This window comes from Myxocyprinus asiaticus, chromosome 50, assembly GCF_019703515.2.
Source record: "Myxocyprinus asiaticus isolate MX2 ecotype Aquarium Trade chromosome 50, UBuf_Myxa_2, whole genome shotgun sequence".
NCBI classification, from domain to species: Eukaryota; Metazoa; Chordata; class Actinopteri; order Cypriniformes; family Catostomidae; genus Myxocyprinus; species Myxocyprinus asiaticus.
In genome coordinates this window covers 17,591,623-17,615,452 of record NC_059393.1, presented here as the reverse complement: position 1 = coordinate 17,615,452, position 23,830 = coordinate 17,591,623, and the positions used below count along the sequence as shown (strand labels likewise).

The 23,830-nt window shown below is 37.8% G+C and overlaps 1 protein-coding gene across 3 annotated transcripts in view; it reads right to left on the bottom strand.

The window, feature by feature from the left end:
- Window positions 1–6,045: 6,045 nt before the first annotated feature.
- The window catches only part of LOC127438927 (dual specificity protein phosphatase CDC14AB-like), a 58,048-nt gene continuing 40,263 nt past the window's right edge, over window positions 6,046–23,830 (bottom strand). Inside the window, exons 9-15 of one of the 3 annotated variants that reach the window (XM_051694831.1) lie at window positions 23,565–23,795; window positions 22,878–23,016; window positions 21,036–21,189; window positions 18,709–18,809; window positions 14,987–15,112; window positions 12,676–13,048; window positions 6,046–8,531 (exon numbers count right to left, since the gene is read on the bottom strand). In XM_051694831.1, coding sequence (XP_051550791.1) covers window positions 8,502–8,531; window positions 12,676–13,048; window positions 14,987–15,112; window positions 18,709–18,809; window positions 21,036–21,189; window positions 22,878–23,016; window positions 23,565–23,795 — 1,154 coding nt within the window. In that variant the 3' untranslated portion in view covers window positions 6,046–8,501. The other 2 variants (XM_051694832.1, XM_051694833.1) reach the window with 2 other exon arrangements.

The following is a 23,830-nucleotide window of genomic DNA, read 5'->3' as shown; positions in this document are numbered from 1 at the left end:
AGTGTTTGTGTTTAATGCTCCATGGAGCCCTCAACCTTTCAAAGGACACTGTTTTGACCGCGAGCATGTACAAACGCGGTCGACGCACACAAAGGTTTCCTGAGCAACCACTGGCCGGCGCCATGATGATTCTAATTGCATGTTTTGTATTTCTGGTCTCGAGACGTTAAGAAAAACTGCCAAAACGAGCAATCCAGAGAACAACAACCATTTAAGTGTTACTTGGAGTAAAAATGAATTTCATGGTCAACTTGTGCAGTTGTTGGCTGTCATAACTCATAATTAATGATATCAACATAACTAAACTCGGACCATCGCTTCATGTCATACACACTCAGGTGAGGCACTGTCTACAAAAAACGGTCATCTTGACTCTGTGAAGTATCGGCATGTTTTTTGACCATTTTTACAAATGTAATCCCTTAAACATTACATTACCCGCTAAGAATTTACGCCGATGCGAGTGAAAACACTGGAGACCAGAAATTGAAAACTGTCGAATCGTGGAACACTTCCGCATTCAGGAAAAAGTGGATACTTTTGCCTGTCACCGCAGCGCGACGCTCCGCCGACTGAGCATGCACGTATCCAAATTCCACCGGCGTTTATGCTTGTCGTGCTCGCCGTTGTACTACTCTATGAAACGACAGGGGGCGGTCAAGAGAAAATGTATTCTGAATCAGCATGAAGAACAGTGAGAAGTGTTTTCATGCCGCATGCATTTGCTTGATTTGGATGGTGGATCATTATTTTCATTGATCTATGTGTTAATTTTTTTGTGCTTTTAAGCATTAGTATTCGTAATAACCTTGACAAAAATCGTAATTAAAGCATCAAACTTCAGTTTGGTTTTGGTTTTATTCAATATCCAATAAGTCACTGGACAAATACTTGTATTTTATACCTTAAAAATGCTTATAGTATATTTATTGACCTCAAGCATATAGATATGGTGCAATATAAAACATAAAATGCTTATTGTACATTTCTTGACCTTATACTTCAATAAAATGACATATGTAGATGTGCTACAATATAAAACATTTTCATAAACTATACAAAACCATTTAAAACTGAAGAGCAATGCTAGTCAATGCAATATTCAAGGTAAGTTTACTACTATAAAAATTCAATCTGCTTTGAAAATATGCATTAAAATGCTTGTACCCATATATATATACTCTTATAGAAATGCAAACTAAAACATGCAGTGCCTAAGACAATTTATTCATGAAACATTAGCAAAACATTTGTATAAATACACTCGTCCCATTAAACTGAACGGGGCAATTTTTGCAAGAATGGTTTTTAAATACGATTTAAACAACAACAACAACACCAACAACAACAACAAAGTGTGTTCTGCTCATGTCATGAATAAGGCCAATTGACTAAATTTTCATTAACCTGTGTGTGTGTGTGTGTGTGTGTTTTTAATAATAATAGTTTCAAACTTCAGTCTAGTAGTTTTTACTCAGAACACAATAAAAGGCTCCTGACAAATTATTGTATGCCTTAAAACACTTAAAAATCCTTATAGAATATTTCTTGACTTTATACTCTTATAAAGTTTTCCACACAAACTTTATGAAATAATTTAAACATAAAGGGCAACACTACAGTCCATCTCTGCAACGTTCAAGGGACTGAACATTCATTGCATAATTTTCTGTAAAGCTGCTTTGAAACGATGTGTGTTGTGAAAAGCGCTATACAAATAAAAACGACTTGAATGCACTGTTCCAATATTTTATGCTTATAAAATTTACACTGTAATGCATTTACATTGAAATGCATTCATTTTTGAATGTGCGCAAAATAAGGGCTTGAGTCGCCACGATGACATCATAAACATAAACGAGTATAAACCAGGTTTGACGCTCTAGTACAGGGGTGGGCAACTATTTTTGGTAAAGGGGCCACATCGGGTTTTAAGTAGTGCATAGGGGGCCACATTGTATTCCTTTTGAGATACAATGTCCTGCACTGATTTGGTTTTTGTACCTTTTAAGCCTAGTTGTGTACTCAATTTTCTGAAGTGTATATGTGACTAATGGGACTATTCTGCAATTGCCAAAAGTATTGTTTTGCACTACAAAGGTAGATACTTTTCTGTCAGGCATTGAAAAACTGAAAAGTTGAGCTTATTATAAATGATTTATTTTATCATCTCTACTTCCCTGGTAGTTCATTATTTAATTTAACACTCTCTACATCAGGAGTCTGTTTTAATTAAAAAAATATATATATATAGAACTTTTAATGTTTGTCACAAAGTGGGCGAGTTTACTTATTTTACTCTCAAATCATTACCCGTTTACATGGTCATGATGCAGGTCTTGTCAATGGTTTGACTTTCCATTCAGCACACATCTGAATAAAACAAGCTGCATGACTATGATAAATGATTACTGCAAGAGTTAGATTAACATACAGGTGTGAGAGGACTTCAACATTTCTAAATTGCACAAATAAAAAAATATACATATTCGTCTCTCACTTGCTTTTGCTTGCATGTCAGTGATTACCCCTCCGCGTGACAATGATGCAGAGATCTACTTTTATATTTAATTTAATCACTGAGAAGGTTTACCTGCAAACTTAGGTACGTTTACACGACAACGATGTACTAAAAACGGAAAAGTTTTTCCTTTGCGTTTTTGAAAAGTTTTGCGTACAGACGACAACGTTGTCAAAAAGATCCTCGTTCACGCGGATCCGCGAAACGACTAAAAGTGCTGTATTATGCATGCCAGGCCAGTAGTTGGCGATGTCATTTTGTAAAGAAACACTACGCGCCTGCGCACATAAGCATTCTTCCACAGAGCGGTGAATACAAACAATGAAGATGGCGAAAGCATCGAGCAATTTTGTCTGGACGGACGATGAGGTTGCTTTATTACTACAATTACTTTGCTGGAGAAGCGTCAATAAACTCAGAACCTTGAGCAGCACAAACACAGTCCTGTAGTCCGCCATTGTAGTTTTGAACGTCTCGCGCGTTGTTTTGAAGTAATCGCGCATGCCTATAGACTGAACATGTAATACGCGTGCGCATGACGTCATCGTTTTCACAAATTTGCGTTTTTGTTTGTTTACATGGAGATGATAACTGCATCGTTTTCAAAAACGTGCACTTTGAAACCCGTTTTCAAAAGTTTGCGTTTTCAGGCCCCAAAACGCCGTTGTCGTGTAAGCGAACAGCCAAAACGCATAAAAAGTTTTCTGTTTTTAGTTGAAAACGTTGTCTTGTAAACGTACCCTTAGTAGCACCAAACATAACAAGCAGCCTCAAGAATGGACACAAAGTAGCCGTATAACACTTTTCCTTGAGAAGAATATCGCACTAAAGATCGCAAAGTTTGTTCAAAGGGGAAAGCGAGCGCTAGAAAGAGCGCACTCACGTGCATGGTTGCCACATTGCACAAAATAAGTATAACATTAGGTGGAATATTTCAAATTTGCACAAGTATAAATCTAAAATTGGGTGTGTTGTGTCTCTTATCTGGCAACCCTGAGCATGTTAATCGCTTGTGGAGGCGCATTAGGTCCCAGTGCAAGATAACTGAAATATCCAATGAAAAAAAAAAACGCTTTTAGGATAAATGAGCCGTGGGCCACATTAAACCATTTGGAGGTCCGGATCCGGATCACTGGCCATAATTTGCCCAGGTCTGCTCTAGTACCTACATGCGCAGGCGACGCCAGAGATTATTTAGCAGAGACGGGCCACTTATATTTAAATGAATGGGAGAAATTGGAACGCCCAACCAAGAAGCTCTAGTGCCCAACAGTCAACAGATGTAGAAAGGAAGTCCCGTCTTACAGTTAAAAGAGCCAATCACCTTTTAGATACAGACATCGCCTGTCAATCAACTCAACAAGGCGCGTGCACATTAGCTATACAGTATATAGTTTTTAGCGTAATCTGAGTTAAAGAAGCAAAATTTATGATAACAGTGTTGTCAAGATTTTACTACTGATTTGATATATGTCCTTTGATCGTAATCTTGACCAACAGTTTTTGAGATTTTGGTCTTTACCCATTCAAGTAGATAGGAGCTGCACTGGCATGACTGGAGACAGCCTCCCGAGAGCATTCAAAAGATGGCCGACAGTGGACTGACTTGCTAGAAAGACTTTGGTGATGCGCACAGACTTGAACTGTCCGCATGTCTGGAAAAACAGGGCTGCACTAATATACGTTGGGATATAACTACATGTCTTCAGATAAGTAACAGGGTTGATGGTTTTACACTTCATTTAGCCGTTTTAATAAGGGACAGTTATGACAGTAACAGGGCTGACACATAGCAGCGCTGATGCATATGACATTTACATCGCCAACTTAAATTTTAAAATATAGATAAATGAACAAAGAATAAAGTCAAAGCACCATTGTTGATGTTCTGATGCAAGAAGAAACAACAGGGCTGGGAAACAAGCCAAGCAAGGTAACCTCAAAAATATATAAAATAAAAATAATAATGAATGTGTGTGTTAAATACAGTAGCTAGATTAATAAAGAAATCCACCCATTTGATAGGCATGTAAAGCAGGTAGAAGGAACACGCGTGTATGTCAAGCTGGTTTAATTTCAAAGCAACTCAGAGACTATTAATATAGCAGCCTCGAAACCTGCAGTTTTGCCTCGAGCTGATCATTGAGCTGATGTGTATTCTAAGGCATTACACCTTCACAAACCTAAATGAAAGCTTTCTGAAACCCATGAGGCCAGTTACAATTAAAATATATTAGACCCGTGAAGGTTCTCTTATTCAAGTACCCTACTTGATTTGGTGATTAACAGAGTTGATTGTAGAGTGCTTCAAATTAATTGGTATGCAAGAGAATAGTCTTCCTTTTTTTATGACTTCAAGAGAACACTTTCTGCATGGTCGTGCACCTACTGGTACAAAGAGGGTAACACCTAACAATAAGGTTCTATACATTAGCATTAGTTAGTACATTGGTTAACATGAACTAACAGTTTTACAGCATTTACTGTATTAATCTTGGTTAACTTTGTTAAATAACATACATTATGTATACGGTAATGTAATAAACATATAAATGAAGGTAATACATTGTTGATTCATATGGAATAACTCATCTTAACTTATACAACTTTTAATGTTAAAATGCATAATACATGTAGAAATTATTAACCAAGATTAATAAATGCTGCAACAGAACTATTGAATTTTAGCGTTTTAGTGTTAACTATTGCAATTACTAATGTTTACTTGTGTAGCTTTTAATGATAAAATGTATTAGTACTCGTATATATTAACATTGAACAATACTGTTGCAGCATTTACTAATATTGGTTATTTTAGTTAATGTTAACTATTGCATTTATGAATGTAAACTTGTGCAACTTTTAATGTTAAAATGTGTTAGTACATGTATAAATGAACATTAACCAACATTAATAAATGCTGCAACAGTATTACACATTTTTAGTTCACATTAACTATTGCGGTTGTTACTTGCTGCTAATACTGTCGAAGCATTTATTAATATTGGTTATTGCTAGTTAATGCCAACTACTGTATTAACTAATGTTAACTTGTGCAACTTTTGTTACAATGTATATGTTGAAATTAACATTGAACAATACTGTTGCAGCATTTATTAATATTGGTTATTTTTAGTTAATGTTAACTATTGCATTAACTAATGTTAACGCATGCAAACTTATTGTAAAATGTTACAACTAATAGAAACTAAACAAGAATCAACTCATACATAACTGAAACTGACATTTTAAAATACTTGCAAATGTAATGGCTGTGAACAGTCATTTGACTTGCAGCCATTTTCACAGCTGTCATCGACGCCCACGGCAGAACGCCTGCTGCCAGACAAACTCAAAGAAAAACAGAACTCTAGTCCGTAACAGTGGCGATTTGCAGTTCACACTTTGATGGTTGTCAGGCACTTTGCCACTGAAGAACACAATCTGTACAGTATTAACTTCAAGACTAATTGGGCAACTGCACAAAGAGAAGCAAAAACGTTGGTTTCCACACAATGCACGTTTCTGTTCAAAATTAGTCTTTTATTTTGTTCTGGTTTACGAAATCCTGTTTACATTGTAAAAGAATAATGTACAATCCACTACTTTGTATTTTACTTTATATGTCACTATGTTTGTGAAAAACAAAACAATCTACAATAACATTGTTAGATTTTCTTTGCATACAGCTTCAAAAATATATAAATTTAATAAGCAAGGAGTAGTTTACAGCAGATACAACCATATATATCAAAGAGGTAGAATACTTCAATCAAATAAGATCCTCCCAAAATGTTTATATACATAGATCATTACATCTGGAATGTACAGAGTGCTACAGGGCGAAAGAGGATACAGAACAGTCATTCAGAGCAATTAACATGACTCAAGAATTCATCCATCAAGTCGTAATTGCAAACACACTGAAAGTGTGCTGAAGTATTTGTTCAAAGATAAACTTAAAGGGTTTGATTCACCCAAAGATGAAAATTCTGTCATTTACACACCCTCGTGTCAACCTGTATGACCCTTTTCATTCTTGGAACAAAATAGATGTTCACGCCGCTCTTTTCCATGCACTGAAAGTGGATGGGGACGAAATCCATTCATATGACTTGTGCACTAAAAGTCTTCTGAAGCCATCCAATAAATAGCTTTGTATGAGGAACACGCTGAAATTTAAATCGTGATTTACCAAAAACCTCGCAGCTTTCATATCTCACGCATTCACATTTTCAAAATTGTCACATCTTGACAGGTTTGACATCAATGCCATCAAAAGCCATTGGTTCTCATGTCTCGTAACAAATCAAGCTGCGGCAAGTTTGAATGTTGGAAAAGGGCGAAAGAGTTTGGAGAACTATCGCCGGTCTGTTCCTCGCGCAAAGCTAACAGACATATTCAAGAGACTTGAAATATATGGAGTCGTTCGACTCAAGGGCGATTAAATGACAGAATTTTGTATTTTTTTTTTTGGTCTAACTATTCTTTTTGCATGAATATTCCAACAGTCTTAGCTTAAACCCTGCAGGTAAACCGAACACTGTACGATAAATAATCTTCACCTGATTGTAAACATCCTCATATCCGATGATTTTACAGTCAATTCTGGACAAGTATCCAAATTTCAGTAGACACACTCGTTTACATTTACATTTTCTGAGTAGTTTATCCATTCATTATGTGCATTAAGAACATAATGGGTTTTACGTATATTGTTGCCTTTACATCAGCTTCCATTGTAATTGAAAGCCTAGATCCGTGAACAAGCCATGTTGCGTATTTTTATACTACCATGTACCGTTGAATGTATAAGCATCCATAATCACCACCATACAGCCTAGCGCCTTGTCCACACTAATACTTTTTAGTTTGAAAACACATTACATTTATGCCTCTAATCCAAACTAGAACAGCATTTTTCTCTACCAAAAATAGAGGGTTTTGAAAATGCTCTCCATTGCCGAATGCTTTGGAAAACGATGACATTAGGAAAGTGTTCAAATGAAAACAAATTAGTGTGGACGTGGCTTAGGCATGTTAAGACCAGCAGCCAAAAGTGTGCAACTTAAGCATACATTCTAAGGTGTTTTATTGGTGCTTTGGAGTGCTGGTGAAACTGACAAACGTGAAAGATGGAGTGTCTGCTTGTGTGTTTTCAGCAGCCCTTGAAGAGCGAGTGAGCTGAATTAGTTTGATTATCATGCACATTATAATGTCAAAGGCCCGGGAAAAGAACAGGAGTCCAACCTGTTACTCTTACTAAACAAACAGAACCCTTCATGTACAGCGAAAAATAATTTGTGCTTGCAAATGGTTGGGGTCTCATTAGCCATCCGTTGTTGTGTGGATACAAGCCAACCTTGGACCCACCAAACCCAACCAAAGAAAACATGCACTAATCAGTTTCATGTGCCTAAAAACAGCCCGAAAATCCCACTGAAGACAACACTAGCAGTCAACCCATTTTGCACCTTTCAAACATAGCCCTCGCACTTGATGTGTTATTCGGTAAGTACACTCAAACATGATACAGGCTTCAGAACAAACTCAATAGTCCAAAGATACACAAATACATTAACAAAACGTGCTTGTCATCAAGCATAAGATTACAATTGTGTAATTGTAGATAAAATAGTAAGGACAAAAATTTTACAAAATTATCTAAAAATATTTTTTTTTCCAGTATAGCTACGTATATTCATACATGGAAAATATCTTTAAAAAAAAAAAAAAAAAAAAAAAAGAGGGCCATGGCAAGTTCATTGTCTTCGGTTAATTACAGCATACAGCAGATTCCAGATCAGTTCAACCCTGTCATTGCAGGATGTAACATATGGGAGCCTTTCAGTCTTAACACTCTCGAATTTGTTTCACTGAGTGCCTGTGACAAAGTTGGAGAATCAGCAGTCACAGTGATGGCGTTGTGGGTCGGAACCAGGGCAGCACTATGGAACGGGATTAACAGAAATTTTCCGCATCAATACTGAACGTACTCCGACTGAAGGGACTGCAAAAAAGAAAAACAAAAAAAGGTAAGTGTGGAAAATACAGAAGTGAATTTAAAATGATTTTGAAGCCAAATATAATTATGGAAAATGGCATGGCAAATGGTAGCTAAATAATAGTCGAAAAAACCAAGCAGAGACATTAGAAAAACACAGTGACACTGGCGTAAATGAAGGGGAGATAAGAGAATAAAAAAAGTCAAAGTTCGGAAAATGAAAATACATTTGCATTAATTGTGTGTGGGGAAAACGGAATTTGTGCAAAAAGCCACTTAAGTTAGAAGACAGGTGTACAACATGCATAGTTAAGGACTGATTTTTACAATTACAAATTTTATACATTTGATTCGTTGGGGGTGGGGAAGAGAAACTAAATGTGTAACGTAACAAAGAAACAAAATGCCAAATTCATGTACATTTAAAAGGGAATTCTGCTTTAAAAAAAAAACAAAAAAAAACAGCCTAAGGTGGTTTGCCAGTCTTAGCTGATTTCCACTTGCTCAGACTGGTCTAGTTTGACAGGTTTAAAATGGTTTGGGGCACTTGTCAGCTGGACAGTCTGGGATACCAACTGTCCGACTAAATAAAACAGCTGTAGATCAGCTTGGCTAGGATGAGAAACCAGCTAAACCAGTTTAAACATTTAAATGTTAGGCTTGTTTAAGCTGGTCTTTTCGGCAGAGAAAGAAGAGACATCTGTGAAAGTGTGCATAAAGCTGTAGAAAGAACAGTGTTCTACTTCAAGCGTAGTTTGTTTACAAACATCTGATAAAGGTATTAAGAGCAGATTCGCAAACATTCGAAATCGTAAACGTCTGGAATACAATTGCAAACATCTTTCAAACATCTGAAAGGGATGGGTTGCAGATAAGCAAAGTAAAGAATAAAAAAAAATAAATAAATAAAAAAAATCACTTGCTCATCTGGACTATTCCTTAGAGAACAATGGTTATCACTGCTACAGTGCAGCTTTGACTCAGCTTCGAGTCAGAACACACGTTTGGAGTTCTGATGTTCTAAACAAAGCCAGCTCACTAAAATCCGGAAATGGGGGTGATATGGGCAAAATCGCCAAATCAAATAAATGGGAGAGGCTGCCAGAAATTCTGCCTATGTAGTTTGAAATCACATGATTTACATGTAATTCACAAACAACAATAAACAGGATGTTGAAGGGGAACCACCAAATTCCCTCCGGTAGGACGACTTCCTATATGAAAGAACAAAGTTCTGGTGAGGACACAAAAACACTCCACTAAAAAGCTACTTTTCCTCCGACCTGAATGCCCTTATCACGTGATACCACAGCTGAATCAAATTATTGCACTGGTCAAGTGTTTCTTATAAACGGAACTGGGAGCTTGGGCTGGAGGATGACCCTTGACCACTGATTTCACTTAACGAAATGTATAAATTATTTTATTTTAATTTTTTTTCCCATTTCTCCCTAATTTGGAATGCCCAATTCCCAATGTGCTTTTAAGTCCTCGTGGTCGCGTAGTGATTCGCCTCAATCCGGGTGGCGGAGGATGAATCCCAGTTGCCTCCGTGTCGGAGACCACCAACCCACGCATCTTATCACGTGGCTTGTTGAGCGCATTGCCACGGAGACATAGCGCATGTGGAGGCTTCACGCCATCCATTGCGGCATCCATGCTCAACTCACCACGTGCCCCACCGAGAACAAACCACATTATAGCGACCAAGAGGAGGTTACCCCATGTGACTATACCCTCCCTCGCAACCAGGCCAATTTGGTTGCTTAGGAAGCCTGGCTGGAGTTACACAGCACGCCCTGGGATTCGAACTAGCGAACTCCAGGGGCGGTAGCCAGCGTATTTTACCACTGAGCTACCCAGGCCCCTTCTATAAATTATAATGAACAATAATGAACAATGTGACCACGAAAAGATGTTTACATTGTTTTGCGGAAACGTTGACAGAAAATAAAATGCATGTTAAATGACAACTGCAAAATTTTAGGGTGGCTCTGATGCACATTACATATTAAGATGTTCTGTCTGCATTGGCAAAAAAATTATTATTAATTATTTTATTTTTTATTTTTTTTAAATCAGAGGTTGCCGAACTATTTCTGAACCAAATATCATGAAAATCATTCGATTCCAGTAATTATAAAAAAATAATACTGCTCAGGATAAAACCTGGTTCTCTATTCAAAACCCTAAACTGCAATGCAGTCTAAGTGTTCCAGGCAAAGTAAAGACGACAGGAACTATTTGCAAATTCACCAGCTGAAGGCATAGGACCATTTGTTTGATACACAATCAAATATTGAGATTAACATTTCTTGCAGCCTAAACCACTCCCACTGCATCAAACAGCAGCACTGAGATGCCACTAGTACTTATGTTTGTACACAAATTACTGCCAAACCAGAACACCACAGCTTTTTGCCATTCAAATAAAAGACGCTTATATTAGCTTGGCTTTAAAGCCTTTGTTTCCATATCCCTAATGAATCACTGCTCAGCCTTTTTTAATATTTTAGTTAATTTAGTAATCATTTTGATTTCCTCCGAGCATCAGCGTGGGATGCACTCACAGGCAAGCTGCAGATTAGCATGAAATTGAAAAATTAGTCTCGTTCCGACCACTCGATTTAAGCTCACTTGACAATGGTAATTAGGTCTATATCTGAACATCTAAATAAGTGCTTTATTTGAACACACCAGAGACAGACGGTACACAGAGAGAAACTGGGAGCATTAGAAGTAGCCGTGAATACATGCACACTAGCGTATAAGGGGTAAAAATAAGGACACATGCAAATAGTCAGGTTTTAAATGATAATAAAACAAGTATACAGAAGAATGCAAAAGGACAGAATCACATGTTAGGAGACACAGAAAGTGATATAGGAAGAATTCCCAAAAGAAGGGTTTCCCCCAACAAAAAATTACCATAGTAACAATAATACCCACCAAAATACATGTATAATAAGTTTCTACGGTTTGTATGGTCTATATGATCTTGCAAAATATTTGAGGCTTGTGTCTCTGCACAATAAACTGGGTGTTTCCCAATCAGTGGGCATTTTCAAACCGGGATGGGCATTTTTCAACTGCTTTACAAGATTTGCCTACTACATTAAGATCCCCTATTTTCATTGGATAGTTGAGAAATGTCCATCCCGGTTTGAAAACACCCACAGATTGGGAAACGCCTATTACTGTTCCGCAGAGACCTATACGTCAGATATTCAAGAGCAAAGAAAGTGAACCAGATAACACTGGCTATAATAAAGCTGTTCAGTCTTGATGTCCATTTGTCCATCACGCAAGTCTAATTTTGCCAAGGGTTCCCTCTAGAATTTCAAATGGGTTTTAGAAAAAAAGATTTGAGTCACACAGCTCATATATATATATATATTAAAAAAAAAAAAGCTATTTCAAACAGAAATATGTGCAAACGTTGGCAATTACCTTTAACTTTTTACACAACGTAGTGGCAGTTAATAGGGAGAAGTCAGAGCTTTTGTAAATTTTCAGTAAGTAATTACGAGTTTGGTAAAGATGTGAACTTTCTTACAAGTCGAAAGCCGCTTTATGAAGAGTTATCGCACTAGGCTTTGCACCATCAACATTATTTTGGACACCGCAACAGACAAGATATAAAGTCATACTTGAGAGCTTCTGATTTCAATAAATAATAAATAAAAAAAAAACATAACATTGTAGTCAATGTTAAAATACACCATCTAATCACTTTCCCGCAACAATAAAAACGTACCATACCACTTTGAAATATGTATACTTTGTACTGAGCCAAATGTGTGACATTTAGTTCTTCAATTGGTCACACGTCTTTGCTGGTCAGAGTTCACCAAACTTGAACTGTGGTGTGCAGTTTAATGCTAAATTTATACAAATGAGCTTGTGTTTCCGGTCTCCCCCATTCAGATGAGTTTAATTATAAGTAAATGGAGTGCGAAGTGTAGTGTGATCACGGCTTTATGGTAATTCAGACATGACCATAGCATAATTCCAGGTTAACAATTTTAATTGCAATCATGACATTTTGGCAGAAACAATGGTTAACATTGTAATTTTTCATGAGGGTATGAAATGCTGCTGCTGGGTTTGTGTATCTTTGGAGGGATAAAAGGAAGAATAATTTACTTACAGGAATGGAGCGGCTAAGGTAGCGTGCCGAGACCCCGCTCAACCCTGCCGGGGGGCTTCTGTGGTGTCCCTGCTCCTCGGCCCCCAGCCTTCCAATGGCGGAAGATCCCCCCAGGCTAGTGTGGTTGAGGTTATAGGTGAGGCTTTTTGTGCCGCTGCTTGGGCTCACCCCATTGGTGCTCGGGGCACTGGAGGTGTTGTATTGATTGTTGTTGTTGACTTCGTAGTGGTAATTGTGGGGGCTGCTGTAGCCCATACGGATGGGGTGGGAAGGAGTTGAGGAAGTGAACGAGGAGGGGGAGGACCGTTTTCTAGAGCTCTTGTCTTCTTCATCGGGTTCATACAAGTTACCCAGAGAGCTTGCTAACCTGGTGCTGGAGGATGAGGGGGCAGGGGAGGGGAAACAGACAAGAAGGGTGGAGGATGTTCATGACGACTCAACTTAAAAAAAAACACACTTGTACTCTACAATATCTATACTTTAAGACATGGCGATTAGGGATGGGCACATGTAACCAAATAATCACAAGTAGGGGTGGGCAATAACAAGCAAAATTTATTTTCTTATATTTTTTGTTTGATAAGGGTGAGGTCATTCAGGTCACGTCCACACTAATACGTTTTTGTTTGTTTTTGCTGCATTTGTCATCAACAAATGGAAAATGCTCTCTAGTATCCCACACTGAGAAACTAGAATGTTAGAATATGGAAAATCGAGTTCAGATGAAAACAGATTGGCATCAACGTGGCTTTAAGGCTACGGTATACTTGCCATTCCTTCTTGCAAACAGTCGAGCGTTCTGCGTCTCAAAGTACACTCGTTTGAAAGCGGAACAAAACGGGGATGTGTTCGATGCATGTGTGATGACTGCTTTGTGACACTCTTTTAGTGCAGTCAGTGCCAGGCGTCTATGCAGACAATGCGCAGAGACGTGGGCTGTCTAGAAAAACGAGGTTGCATGCGGACAGTCCGCACGTACAGTGCTAATAGCAAAAATTATACTGAAATCTGAAGTATAATTTGGCTTTTTAAATTGCTTTTCTCTCTCCATATTTGTAACTAAGGGCAGAGGTCTTAGCAGTTTTTATTTTTATTTTTTAAAACTCTTAATATAAAAACGAATGGAATGTGCATTTCCAACCATGTGGTGGAGTTTTGCATAACCTCATATTTCGGTATCTCGCCCACACCTACTTGGAAGTTACAGCAATGATAGATAATGAAAACATAATTGCATGAACTTTACTATTTACTTTATGTAATATTAGAGACTTTTCACAACGATCAAACTTCAGTAACAGCTATGCATCAAAAAGATGCCTCATTTTTAATTTAGCCATTGGTAATGACATTATTTTGGCGGTAACTTGCAGTCCTATTACTTTTAGACTGCAACTTTTCTGTTCTATACTGTTAGGTATGAAAAGAGACAATTCTGTGTACAATTGCACTTTGACATTTCAAATTTGAAGCATGGCCTTAAATGTGTGCATAAAATGTGTGGATACAAAGTGCCATTTATATGGTTAAAACATTACTAGAAAGTAGTGGATATGCACTTGGTCCCAAAATACATATGACTCTGAGAAAGTGCTGGTTTCAAGAGAGTGAAACAATGATAGTTATTTGAAGGTGATATGGCTCTGGCTATCTGCTGATTAAATAAACAGCAGGGAGCAAGTCATTTAAAATTAGTGCGCCAACAGCACGAAGCGAACCATCTTGGTTCCTTGCGTTCAACTGCTCTCCATTTCAGAGCATAGGGTAGTCACAGAGAGGAAAAAAGGCCACCAGGGAGCTAGGAGGAGAAAAGACAGGGAAAAAAAAAAAAGAGAGAGAGAAAGAAAAAAGGAAGAATAAGTTATTCGAAAAAAGTCTGGAAGTAATAAAAGGAGGGAATATTTAGGCACCACACAATTGTGATTGATTCAGTGAATCGCAATCAAATTGTTTATGCATCTCAATTAGGGATGCAAATTTTAAAAAATATCCTTGATCAACAATCGTTAATGAATGAAAATTGATTCATCATTAATCTCTTGGGGCTTCAGTCAGTGTCACCGTTTTTGCTTGTCACTTCATAATTATTCTAAAATTCAGACTTTGAATTTTTGTGGATCAGTCCAGTAAAAATAAAAAAAGATTTGTGATGCATCAATGAACCTATTTTTTTCCACATCCATTAAGAGGCAACTATCTAGAAGAGGCGATTGAGAGGCGAGTCATGAAAATGACCTGCTATGCAGAAAGAGTAAAGTAGAGAAGTATGGAGAAGAATGGATGAAGCAGAAGATAGGGGAGGCTAGCTTACCTCTTAAGGTTGGTTGAAGAAGAAGAGCGGCCAATTCGCTTGGCAGATGCAGAGACAGAGGAGGTCGGGACTTTGGAGGATTTTAGGGGAGAGGCGGAGCCCTGGTCAGCGGCTGCCGGATTTATCCTGTAAAAACCATATATAGGTCAAGGCATAGAACTTAGTGATAGTTCACCCAAAAACTAAAACTTCAATATAATTCTCACCCTCGAGTTGCTTCAAACCCTGATGACTTACTTTATTCTGTGGAATCCGGAGATATTAGGCAAAATATCAACCTCATACCGTCTCATGCACAGGCCTAGTCTTAGGAATTTAGCTAATCACCCTTGATCTGAGTGTGAAACTAAGCAGAACTGCATAATCTTGAATTTAAGGGAACTTAAAAGAAAGGGGATTTAGGGGATTTAAAAAGAAAAGTGAAATCAAGCTCACAATGATTTAAAAAGGTTGCTGAATAAGATAATTCAGCCTAGGTTTCTCAAATTACTAGGAGACAATGTGATTTCCAACATTTGTGTGTATAGTTCTGAATCTCCCCCAGTCATCATGGAAAATGTATCACTGTCCATTTATAATGCACAAAACTTTAAGAACTGACCATTTTCTTGGAAAAATACATTATATACACAGTTTGGCAGAATCTAAAGTCGTCTTTAAACAAACAAATCCAGGATATTACATTTAAAAGAGGCTTTAAGAGGAAAAGAAATCAGGTGAGGTAACAGGCGATGAGCCAAGATCTCCGGTAGGAGAGTCTGGGTTGTGGACTAGTGGTTAGTTAACATACATTAGACACGTTGAGCCTTGGTGCTCATGCAGAAATTGCAGGTTCAAATCACATTCTCATCCCACTCTCTCCCCAAAGTTTTTTGTCTTCCTTCTACATTTTAGGAGAAATTCTTTTTCAGTCACCATTCACTTTTATTGTATGGAAAAAGGATGTGATGAAAGTGACTGAGGAAAACAATTTTTCCTCCATGGAACGCAAAATTAGATGTTAGGCAGAAAGTCCCAAAGGTTTCCATACATGTTTTAACTGCTTATTTTAAGGAGTACATAATTCTCAGTCACCATTCACTTTCATTGTATGGACAAAAGATGCAATGAAAGAGAATAGTGACTGAGAACTTCTCAAAGTCACAAAAATATGGAAGGAAACCTGTATGATATTCTTTCCTCCATGGAACACAAAAAGATGATGTTATGCGGAATTCAAACCTCAGTCACCTTTCACTTTCATACGATCTTTTTCCACACAATGAAAGTGAATGGTGAGAATTATTTAACTCAAAACTAAACTGCAAAAATGCAGAAGGAAACCTTTATCATTCTTTCTTCCAAGGAGCACAAAAACGGATGTAAGGCAGAAAGTCCCAAAGGTTTCCTTCCACTTTTTAATGGCTTAGTCTGAGGAGTGAATAGTCACCATTTCAGTCACCATTCACTGTCATTGTATGGAAAATAGATGCAATCAAAGTAAATGGTGACTGAGGATAATTTTAATTCCTTCATGGAACGCAAAAGGAGATTTTGGGCAGAAAGTCCCACAGGTTTCCTTCCACATGTGAACTATCCCTTTAATTCCAAAGTGATCTTTTCATTTCTCTGTATCTCGCTTCCTTTTTTCATCACCCATGCAATCTCTCCATTTGTACCCACTCCAAAAAACTCCCCTTTGACTCTCCTTTTAGCCCTTTCCTTCTCTCACTCCTTGTCTCTCAGTTAAACAAACAAACAAACAAACAAACAAACAAACAAACAAACTCGCCAAGACCGTATTTGTCATCATTAATTTTTATTAAAATGAGTTGCAACAGGAAGAGTAGGAGGGCCAGTTATGTCCAAGAGCCCTCTTCAACTCTCTGCTCTTTGTGGGAAATTAATTAAGGTTCGCGCTCACAAGGGGATGTTTAATTTACATGTGAGCATAAACGTGCTATAACGTGGCCCGTTGCAATTATTGATGACATCACGAGTACAAGGACGTTGCATCTTGTTCTTGGCAAGTGGTACTTGAAGATCTTGTTTTATTAATTTTCTGTGTGTTGTGTGTGCACATGTCCAAGGGCTTTGTTTGTGCAAACACACATCCACATATGTGCTCATCTAAAGGACTGGGATGCTCCTGAACACTTCATATTTCTGTATTTTGTAGTCCATTGATTATTCATTCATTTCCAACGGCCGGTTATTTTTGACCGGGAACATAAGAGTAACAAAGTGAAAACAAAAAAAAAATGTTTTGAAAGAAAATGGTCCCATTTTTTGTTTAGTTTCAGATACCGTATGTGAACAACGTCAAGGAACTGTATTCCAACTGGATTAAATAAATAAATAAAAACAGTGTTGATGTAGGGCTTCTGCTTTGCATAATAAAGTCTTACTTGCATCTATGGATGCAGCAGCGAGTGGTGTTGACTAACAAAGGTTTACTAAAGTTATCCCAAGTCCATGTTCATGATATCCATTACAGATGAATATAGTAAGTATAACTCTATAATTCCATTTTGAACACAGCCAATTGCTCTAAAAATCAATGATGGTAAATAAACTGAGAAAAACAACAGCATGTTACTTGCCCATCTTTAAGTACAGAGAAACCATCTCTCCAAGACAACATATTCGCCATGTTACTATGCCAACCAGCTCTGCGCGTGGAACATCACAGCTCTTCCCACTGTCGTGTTCTTTTGTAATTATTGTAGCTCTGTGTCTTGTTTAAACATTAAGCATGGCCTGCCGTAATTTAGCTCTTCACTGAGCTAAAAGCTAATGGAAGTTGAAAGAGTCGTGATAAAAGGCTTCATTCACTGGCAGAAGGAAAGTGTGTAATTTATGTAATATGGCTCATTACAGTTTGTAGGAGACCTGGAGAGAAGTTGGTGATGTGTTGTCCCTCTTTTGTGGCCTTAAAGTGGAGTCGGAAATATTGTAATTATGAGTAACATGCACACGAATGACCACACAAAGTCGTATTTACTTGTAAGAAGCTTGGAATACATAATGATACATGAGTTTTCACACTGGAAGGAGCATGTCAACATGAAAGATAGTTTGCTTTCTGCTTTGCAGTAGATGGTAGTGAATGGATTTGCGAAGTTAATTTAAATTTCAGTGCTGATTGAAGATAACATTAATTTGCTATATACGAAAAAGCTTAGTCAACTAATATAAAACTATTGACGCATCCTTCACGGTTTGCTGTACACAAAATAAAATGTAATTGACATATCTATTTACTGTATATAAATAAATCATAATTTGTGTAAAAGTGATGCAGGTGTTTTCAATTGTAATTATCCACTGGCACAACAGTAAAAAAAAAAACGAAGAAAAAAAAAAAACGTCATTAATAGTTTTAGGCTTCTTCCGTATTCGTTTAAATTTTCAACATGTTCAGCATGGCAAAAATATTCTAAATCGCTCCTTACACCACGTGGCTCACGCGCCCAGTGTGAAGTCTGTAACCTGTTAATAAAGGTGACGAAATTAACATGCGCTGCTCACACCGCGCTGATGCGGCATTTGTGAAACAGGTTTAAAGGTGTGGTCATATTTACCTTTACACGGCAAAATTCCGCAGGAGAAATGCAATCGTTTCAAATGGAAATTTTCACAATCATTATTTTTGCGCAATGGACTTCCGGTGGCGAAGAATAAAATGGTTATTTGCAAAACATTCACACAAATTTGCATTAGCTTCTGGCAGGAATTCTTACCTTATGGCTCCAGTGGTCGCAGACCTGGGCTGCCGTCGACCCTTTAAGGCACGCAGTTTGTCTCCTTGAGTCATACCAAGGTCATTCTCAGCATAATCATTCTGTCAAGAGTCAGAACATGCAATCTAGAACATCTTTATGATGATTAAGTTCTAAACTTAAAGTTTAAATACTCCCCAGTCAATGTACACACTGCAAAGTTTTAGGTAAAAATAGGGATGTCACAATACCGATACTGGTATCGAAAACCAGTACTGGTATCGGAATCGGGTAGGATACTGCGCTCATATACTTGAACCAGTGTTTCCCATTAATTACCTAGACTGTGGTGGCCCGCGTAGGTGTGTGTGCTGAACTTGCACGCGTGTTCCGAAAATGCTCGCGCTAATGCACCTGAACGGTTCTGGTGAAAATTCCGCCAAAATGCCAGTCTTGGTGAGGTATTCATGTAAACAGAGTGATGTCTAAAGTGAACGTAAACAGCAGAGAAAAAGCAGATTTGTATTACAATGTCAGACTTCTAAGTATAAATGTAAGCTAATAGACCTGCTGCCATCTAGTGTAGTGTGTTGTTATAATAAAACAACAATAACAAGAAAACGAGAACACACAGCACTTGACTGAATAACTTTAGTAGCTTTAAAAAGTATTAATGTATTATAATCATACAGTGAAAACCAGTAGTAGTTTTATGTTGCATTTCATTCTGAATGTTTACTTGAATACTTGATAGACTACTGCAGTTAAATATTTTTAAGCTATTAAAAAAAGCACAGAATTTTCTTAATTTGTATTTTTTGTTCTATTATCTATTTATATTCATTGCTGTTTTTTATTGTTGTTTTACTACTGACTGTTTATTAGTCTTGAATAATTAAGAACTTGAAACCATTCTTCCATAATTTACATATTAGTTTTATTATTTGTTGTGGTTTTGAAGCTGGTAATTAAAATCGCCAAATTTCACTACCGACTACTGAAATTTTGGTATTGTGATAATGTATATTCTTTATCATACATGGTAGATCTTGCTGCACTAACATGATGAAAAAGTAGATCTCATTCCATAGAAGTGTGAGCACCCCTGCTGGAAATGATGGCGATGGAGGCTTTTCTTTATTTGACTACCATACGTGATAAAATAATTACCATATGACAATAGCCTCCTCCCCTACCCAGTGCTGTTTATATTTCTGTCGCAGAGAATTTAGTTGATTGCATAGGTACACTATTAGGTTGGGCAACGGTCATAATTTTAGAAAAATATACAACATAAACTGACATGTTACTTGAGCATGTAACTTAAATGTCATTTTTTTCCTCTCCGGACAGGTAACTTTTTTTACTCGGACAAGTGAATGACCAATTTGACCAGACTCTGGAGGACAATACTTAATGTCGAGCCCTGGCTCAAATGTATGCTCTAGTCAATTTTGTGTTTTGACCATTTGTGAACTGCGTTAAACTAGGTCTCATTTATGCTTTGTGGGTGTGACTTTTTTGCCGTGTCATCACCAATCATCTCTATACAACAATGTGTTTGATTAAATTACTAAGAGCACAAAACTGTTTACAAGAGCACAAAGTTCTTCATAGAATAATTTTGCTCTCAAAGAGCACAAAATTTATGCATTTTCTTAGAGGAGCCCCTAGAGGGTCCGAGGTCCACCCACCACAGTCTCACAAAATCCTGTGGGAAACACTGCTTGAACTCATGCTTGTAAAAATATTCCAATACAAAAATGATACCGTATGAAGGATGGATGTTATTGCATAAACATCCAGTGCACAAATTAAAATCACTTTATGTCCAAGTGTGATTATTAAACCGCAAAGCTGTGATTTAATGAGATAAATTTACTGTATAGTTTGCATGTGCTGCAAGCTTCAAAGTGATTGTGTGAAGCCAGCTGCTTATACATGGAAAGCAATAAATATCTATACGGAAAACACCATCAAGAGCATTGTGCTCTCCGTTTGTAGCAGATGATAGTGTGCAGCGTGCTAATTTTCTTTATACCACACAGCATAAACAGACTACATATTTATTTAATAGCAGCGTTTTGCGGTTAAATAAATCACACTGGCCCTGCAATTCAAACGGGATAAATCAGCCTCCGAAGGGCACTTCAAGGGGAGAACAATCATGATAACATAATTTGATAGCAGTAAAAAAACAAATTTGGGGGGTGAAATATCCTTTTAAGCGCTCAGAAGAGTGACAATCTCATTCAGCAGCAGTGTGTACATGGTCAATGATCCTAGACAGCGTGGCACTTGCATGAACACGACAAGCCCATAACAGGAAGCAGCATGGCAGGCCTCACCTCCCCCATGTGATCCATGCTTTGGGATTTCAAGAAGGTGGTGTTGATGGAGAGATTGTCCATACTGGAGATGAGGTGAGGCACACAACGGTCCTCGTACTGCCTCTGCTTAGCGCGGTGCACATCTCCATGAGCCCAGAGACTCGCCTGCTTCCTGTACAAGTAAAAAGAGAAAAGGAAAAATCTGGTTGGAATACAAAGGACAGAAACTCTGCTCAGTGAGAGTCTTAACAGTCTCTTGGTTCTTGGCCAGAATAAGCTGCAACATGGACCAGAGGTCTTGTAGTTTGTTGCTGCCAGACCTTTGACCAACAGCTCCCTTTTGGAGCTCTCATTTTGCACCAATAATTCAAAAAGTCCTATTTGCATAGGAAGACATCTGTGCCAATGCTATATAGCACACACTTTGTATACACCACGCAGTGAATGGAATGTCACATCTCGCAATGCCCTAAGGAGGAAAAAATGCTTGCAGATAACACGCATCTAAGCAGCTGTGGGCATTCTCTCCACTGTGGTACACGGCATCACAAGAGCCCAACAAAGCACTTGAGATTAGGCTTAATTGACCTTCCCATGACCAGAGCTCTGTTTTAACTCAGCCATGACACAACTCAGGGTTGATGCAGAGTTTTTGAAATCAAATTTAAGACTTAAGACCTTTTTCAAGACCTGAACAAATCAAATTAATACCGTATCCCCATACCAAAACAAACCAACACAATCTCAAAATAAATCATGTATCACGGACTCTTAAACAGGCAGGGGCACACATTCAACATGGCCTTAACATTGCTTATTAGTAAAACAGGTTAGGCTATATGCAAGTTTAAAATACTAAAAAGACATGTTTTCCACATAAATATCACATTAAAATTGGTTTATATACTATTATTATATAATTAGATACAAATTAGAGGTCGACCGATATTGGATTGTGCCGATTCAATAATGTGTTAAAATTATAATCTGCCAATATTTTTTAAAAATTGGTAGCCTATATTAAATGTTCCTAGTATTTTCATCCTGTGATGAGGAGGGCCAGAAAGAGGCTACAAGAGTCCATATTGAATTAATGTGTGATCTTTAGTGATTGCTTGTCATAAATTTCCGATATGGCTTAATGATTGTGAACTCACATTAGTTCATATCACGATTCCTGTCTTTCCACTCCCAAATTTAAGACCTCTTTAAATAAAAATTAAGACTTTTGTTGTATCATTTAAGACTTTTAAGACCTTAAATTTAGGGAAACAAAGACATTAAGGATCCAGGGAACCCTGCAACTGAACCATAGCCTGGTTGCAGAGTTCTGTAAACTCTGTTCTGATTCCAGAAAAAAATGACTATTGCTTGTGTAACCAGTCCTGCTTGGCCCGCTCCGAACGGGATTTGACCTGGCGTCTCCATGGGAGGTGGGCGCGCTAACGAGGAGGTTAAAGGCTACAGCCTCTAGCGTCTGTCGCTAGTGCACCTAGAGGCCAAGGGACTGAGGTTTACACATACCGCACAGCTATCACCCGTTACATTTTACCATTCTGGATCTAGAACATCTGCTGTACTTCCTGATCTGCTTTGCTCAGGAGGGCGCTCTCGTAAAATGCATGCACAGGTTAAAGCTCTTCACGCTTTCGAAAATATGGCCAATGGCTCAAAAATGGCTCTTAGCCCAAGTTTGAACACTTTCAGTGGCTATCTACATTCTATAAACATTTATGTTCAATTTCACAAAGGACACAAACTAAACTTAAAAAATACTCTAGGAAGATTTTGAGGGGACACCAGTGCTCAAAGGAGCATATATATTGGTAATAGTGCATTGTGGGAAGTTTAAGGACTTACTCTTCCAAGTAATGCTGCTGGGGTCCGATGATGGAGCCGGGTCTACAGATGCGGATCCAGGCGATGGCTTCGGCAGCCGTGAAACGGTAGTGCTTCATAATGTAGCAGCCAATCAGGGTGCCTGTCCGGCCTAAACCCGCTGTGATTGGCAGGAAAAACATCAGATGTGTTTTGATCACAAAGATGCAAAAGGTGGTGGGAGGGTATAGAAATTTCAAAGTATTGTGATATTTTTCCTTGCAATATTGTATTGCTATGCTTATGGCAAGAATCAATATTTTAAAGTTACATATATAGATAGAATTAGTTTTTTTCAGAAAAAGTATTTTCAAACTAAATACTAACTCCGAATGAGTGAAGAACATTCAGTAACTCTGTAATGTTTATTTTGTAAGGATGTCTGATTGCATTTATTATTTATTGACACTGATGTTTCAATGCTCTACGCTACTTGAATGAAATTAAATTATGCCACATTATTTCCACTGAAGCCAATAAATATCATCGATTTATAAGTCTGATCTCAAAATGAGAGTATTCTAATGTTTAATTCAACATAAAAACAAAACTCATTACCATTTTGACAATTATCCTCTTTTGGCAAAATCTTAGTAGATCAATGAGTGAACAGCATCATTGTGCGCTAGAATTACCATATCTTTAAGTTAAAAGTCTTTGCCATCTCACCTTTGCAGTGTACGGCCACTGCCCCATCTGTGCTCTCGCAGATATGCAAGAAGCGCCGGGTGATAACATCACTTGGTGTGCTGCCGTCCACGAAGAACAGGTCGTAATGGTCGAATCCAGCATCCGTGAAACGCTTGGCATCGTAGATCTTTTTGTTGAGGCGCACTATGGTGGTGACATTGTGCTTGCGGAAATATGGGAAATAGGCTTCAGGTGCATGTAGAGGGTAACCTTAAACCCAAGAGAAGAGGTCTTTACATACATTT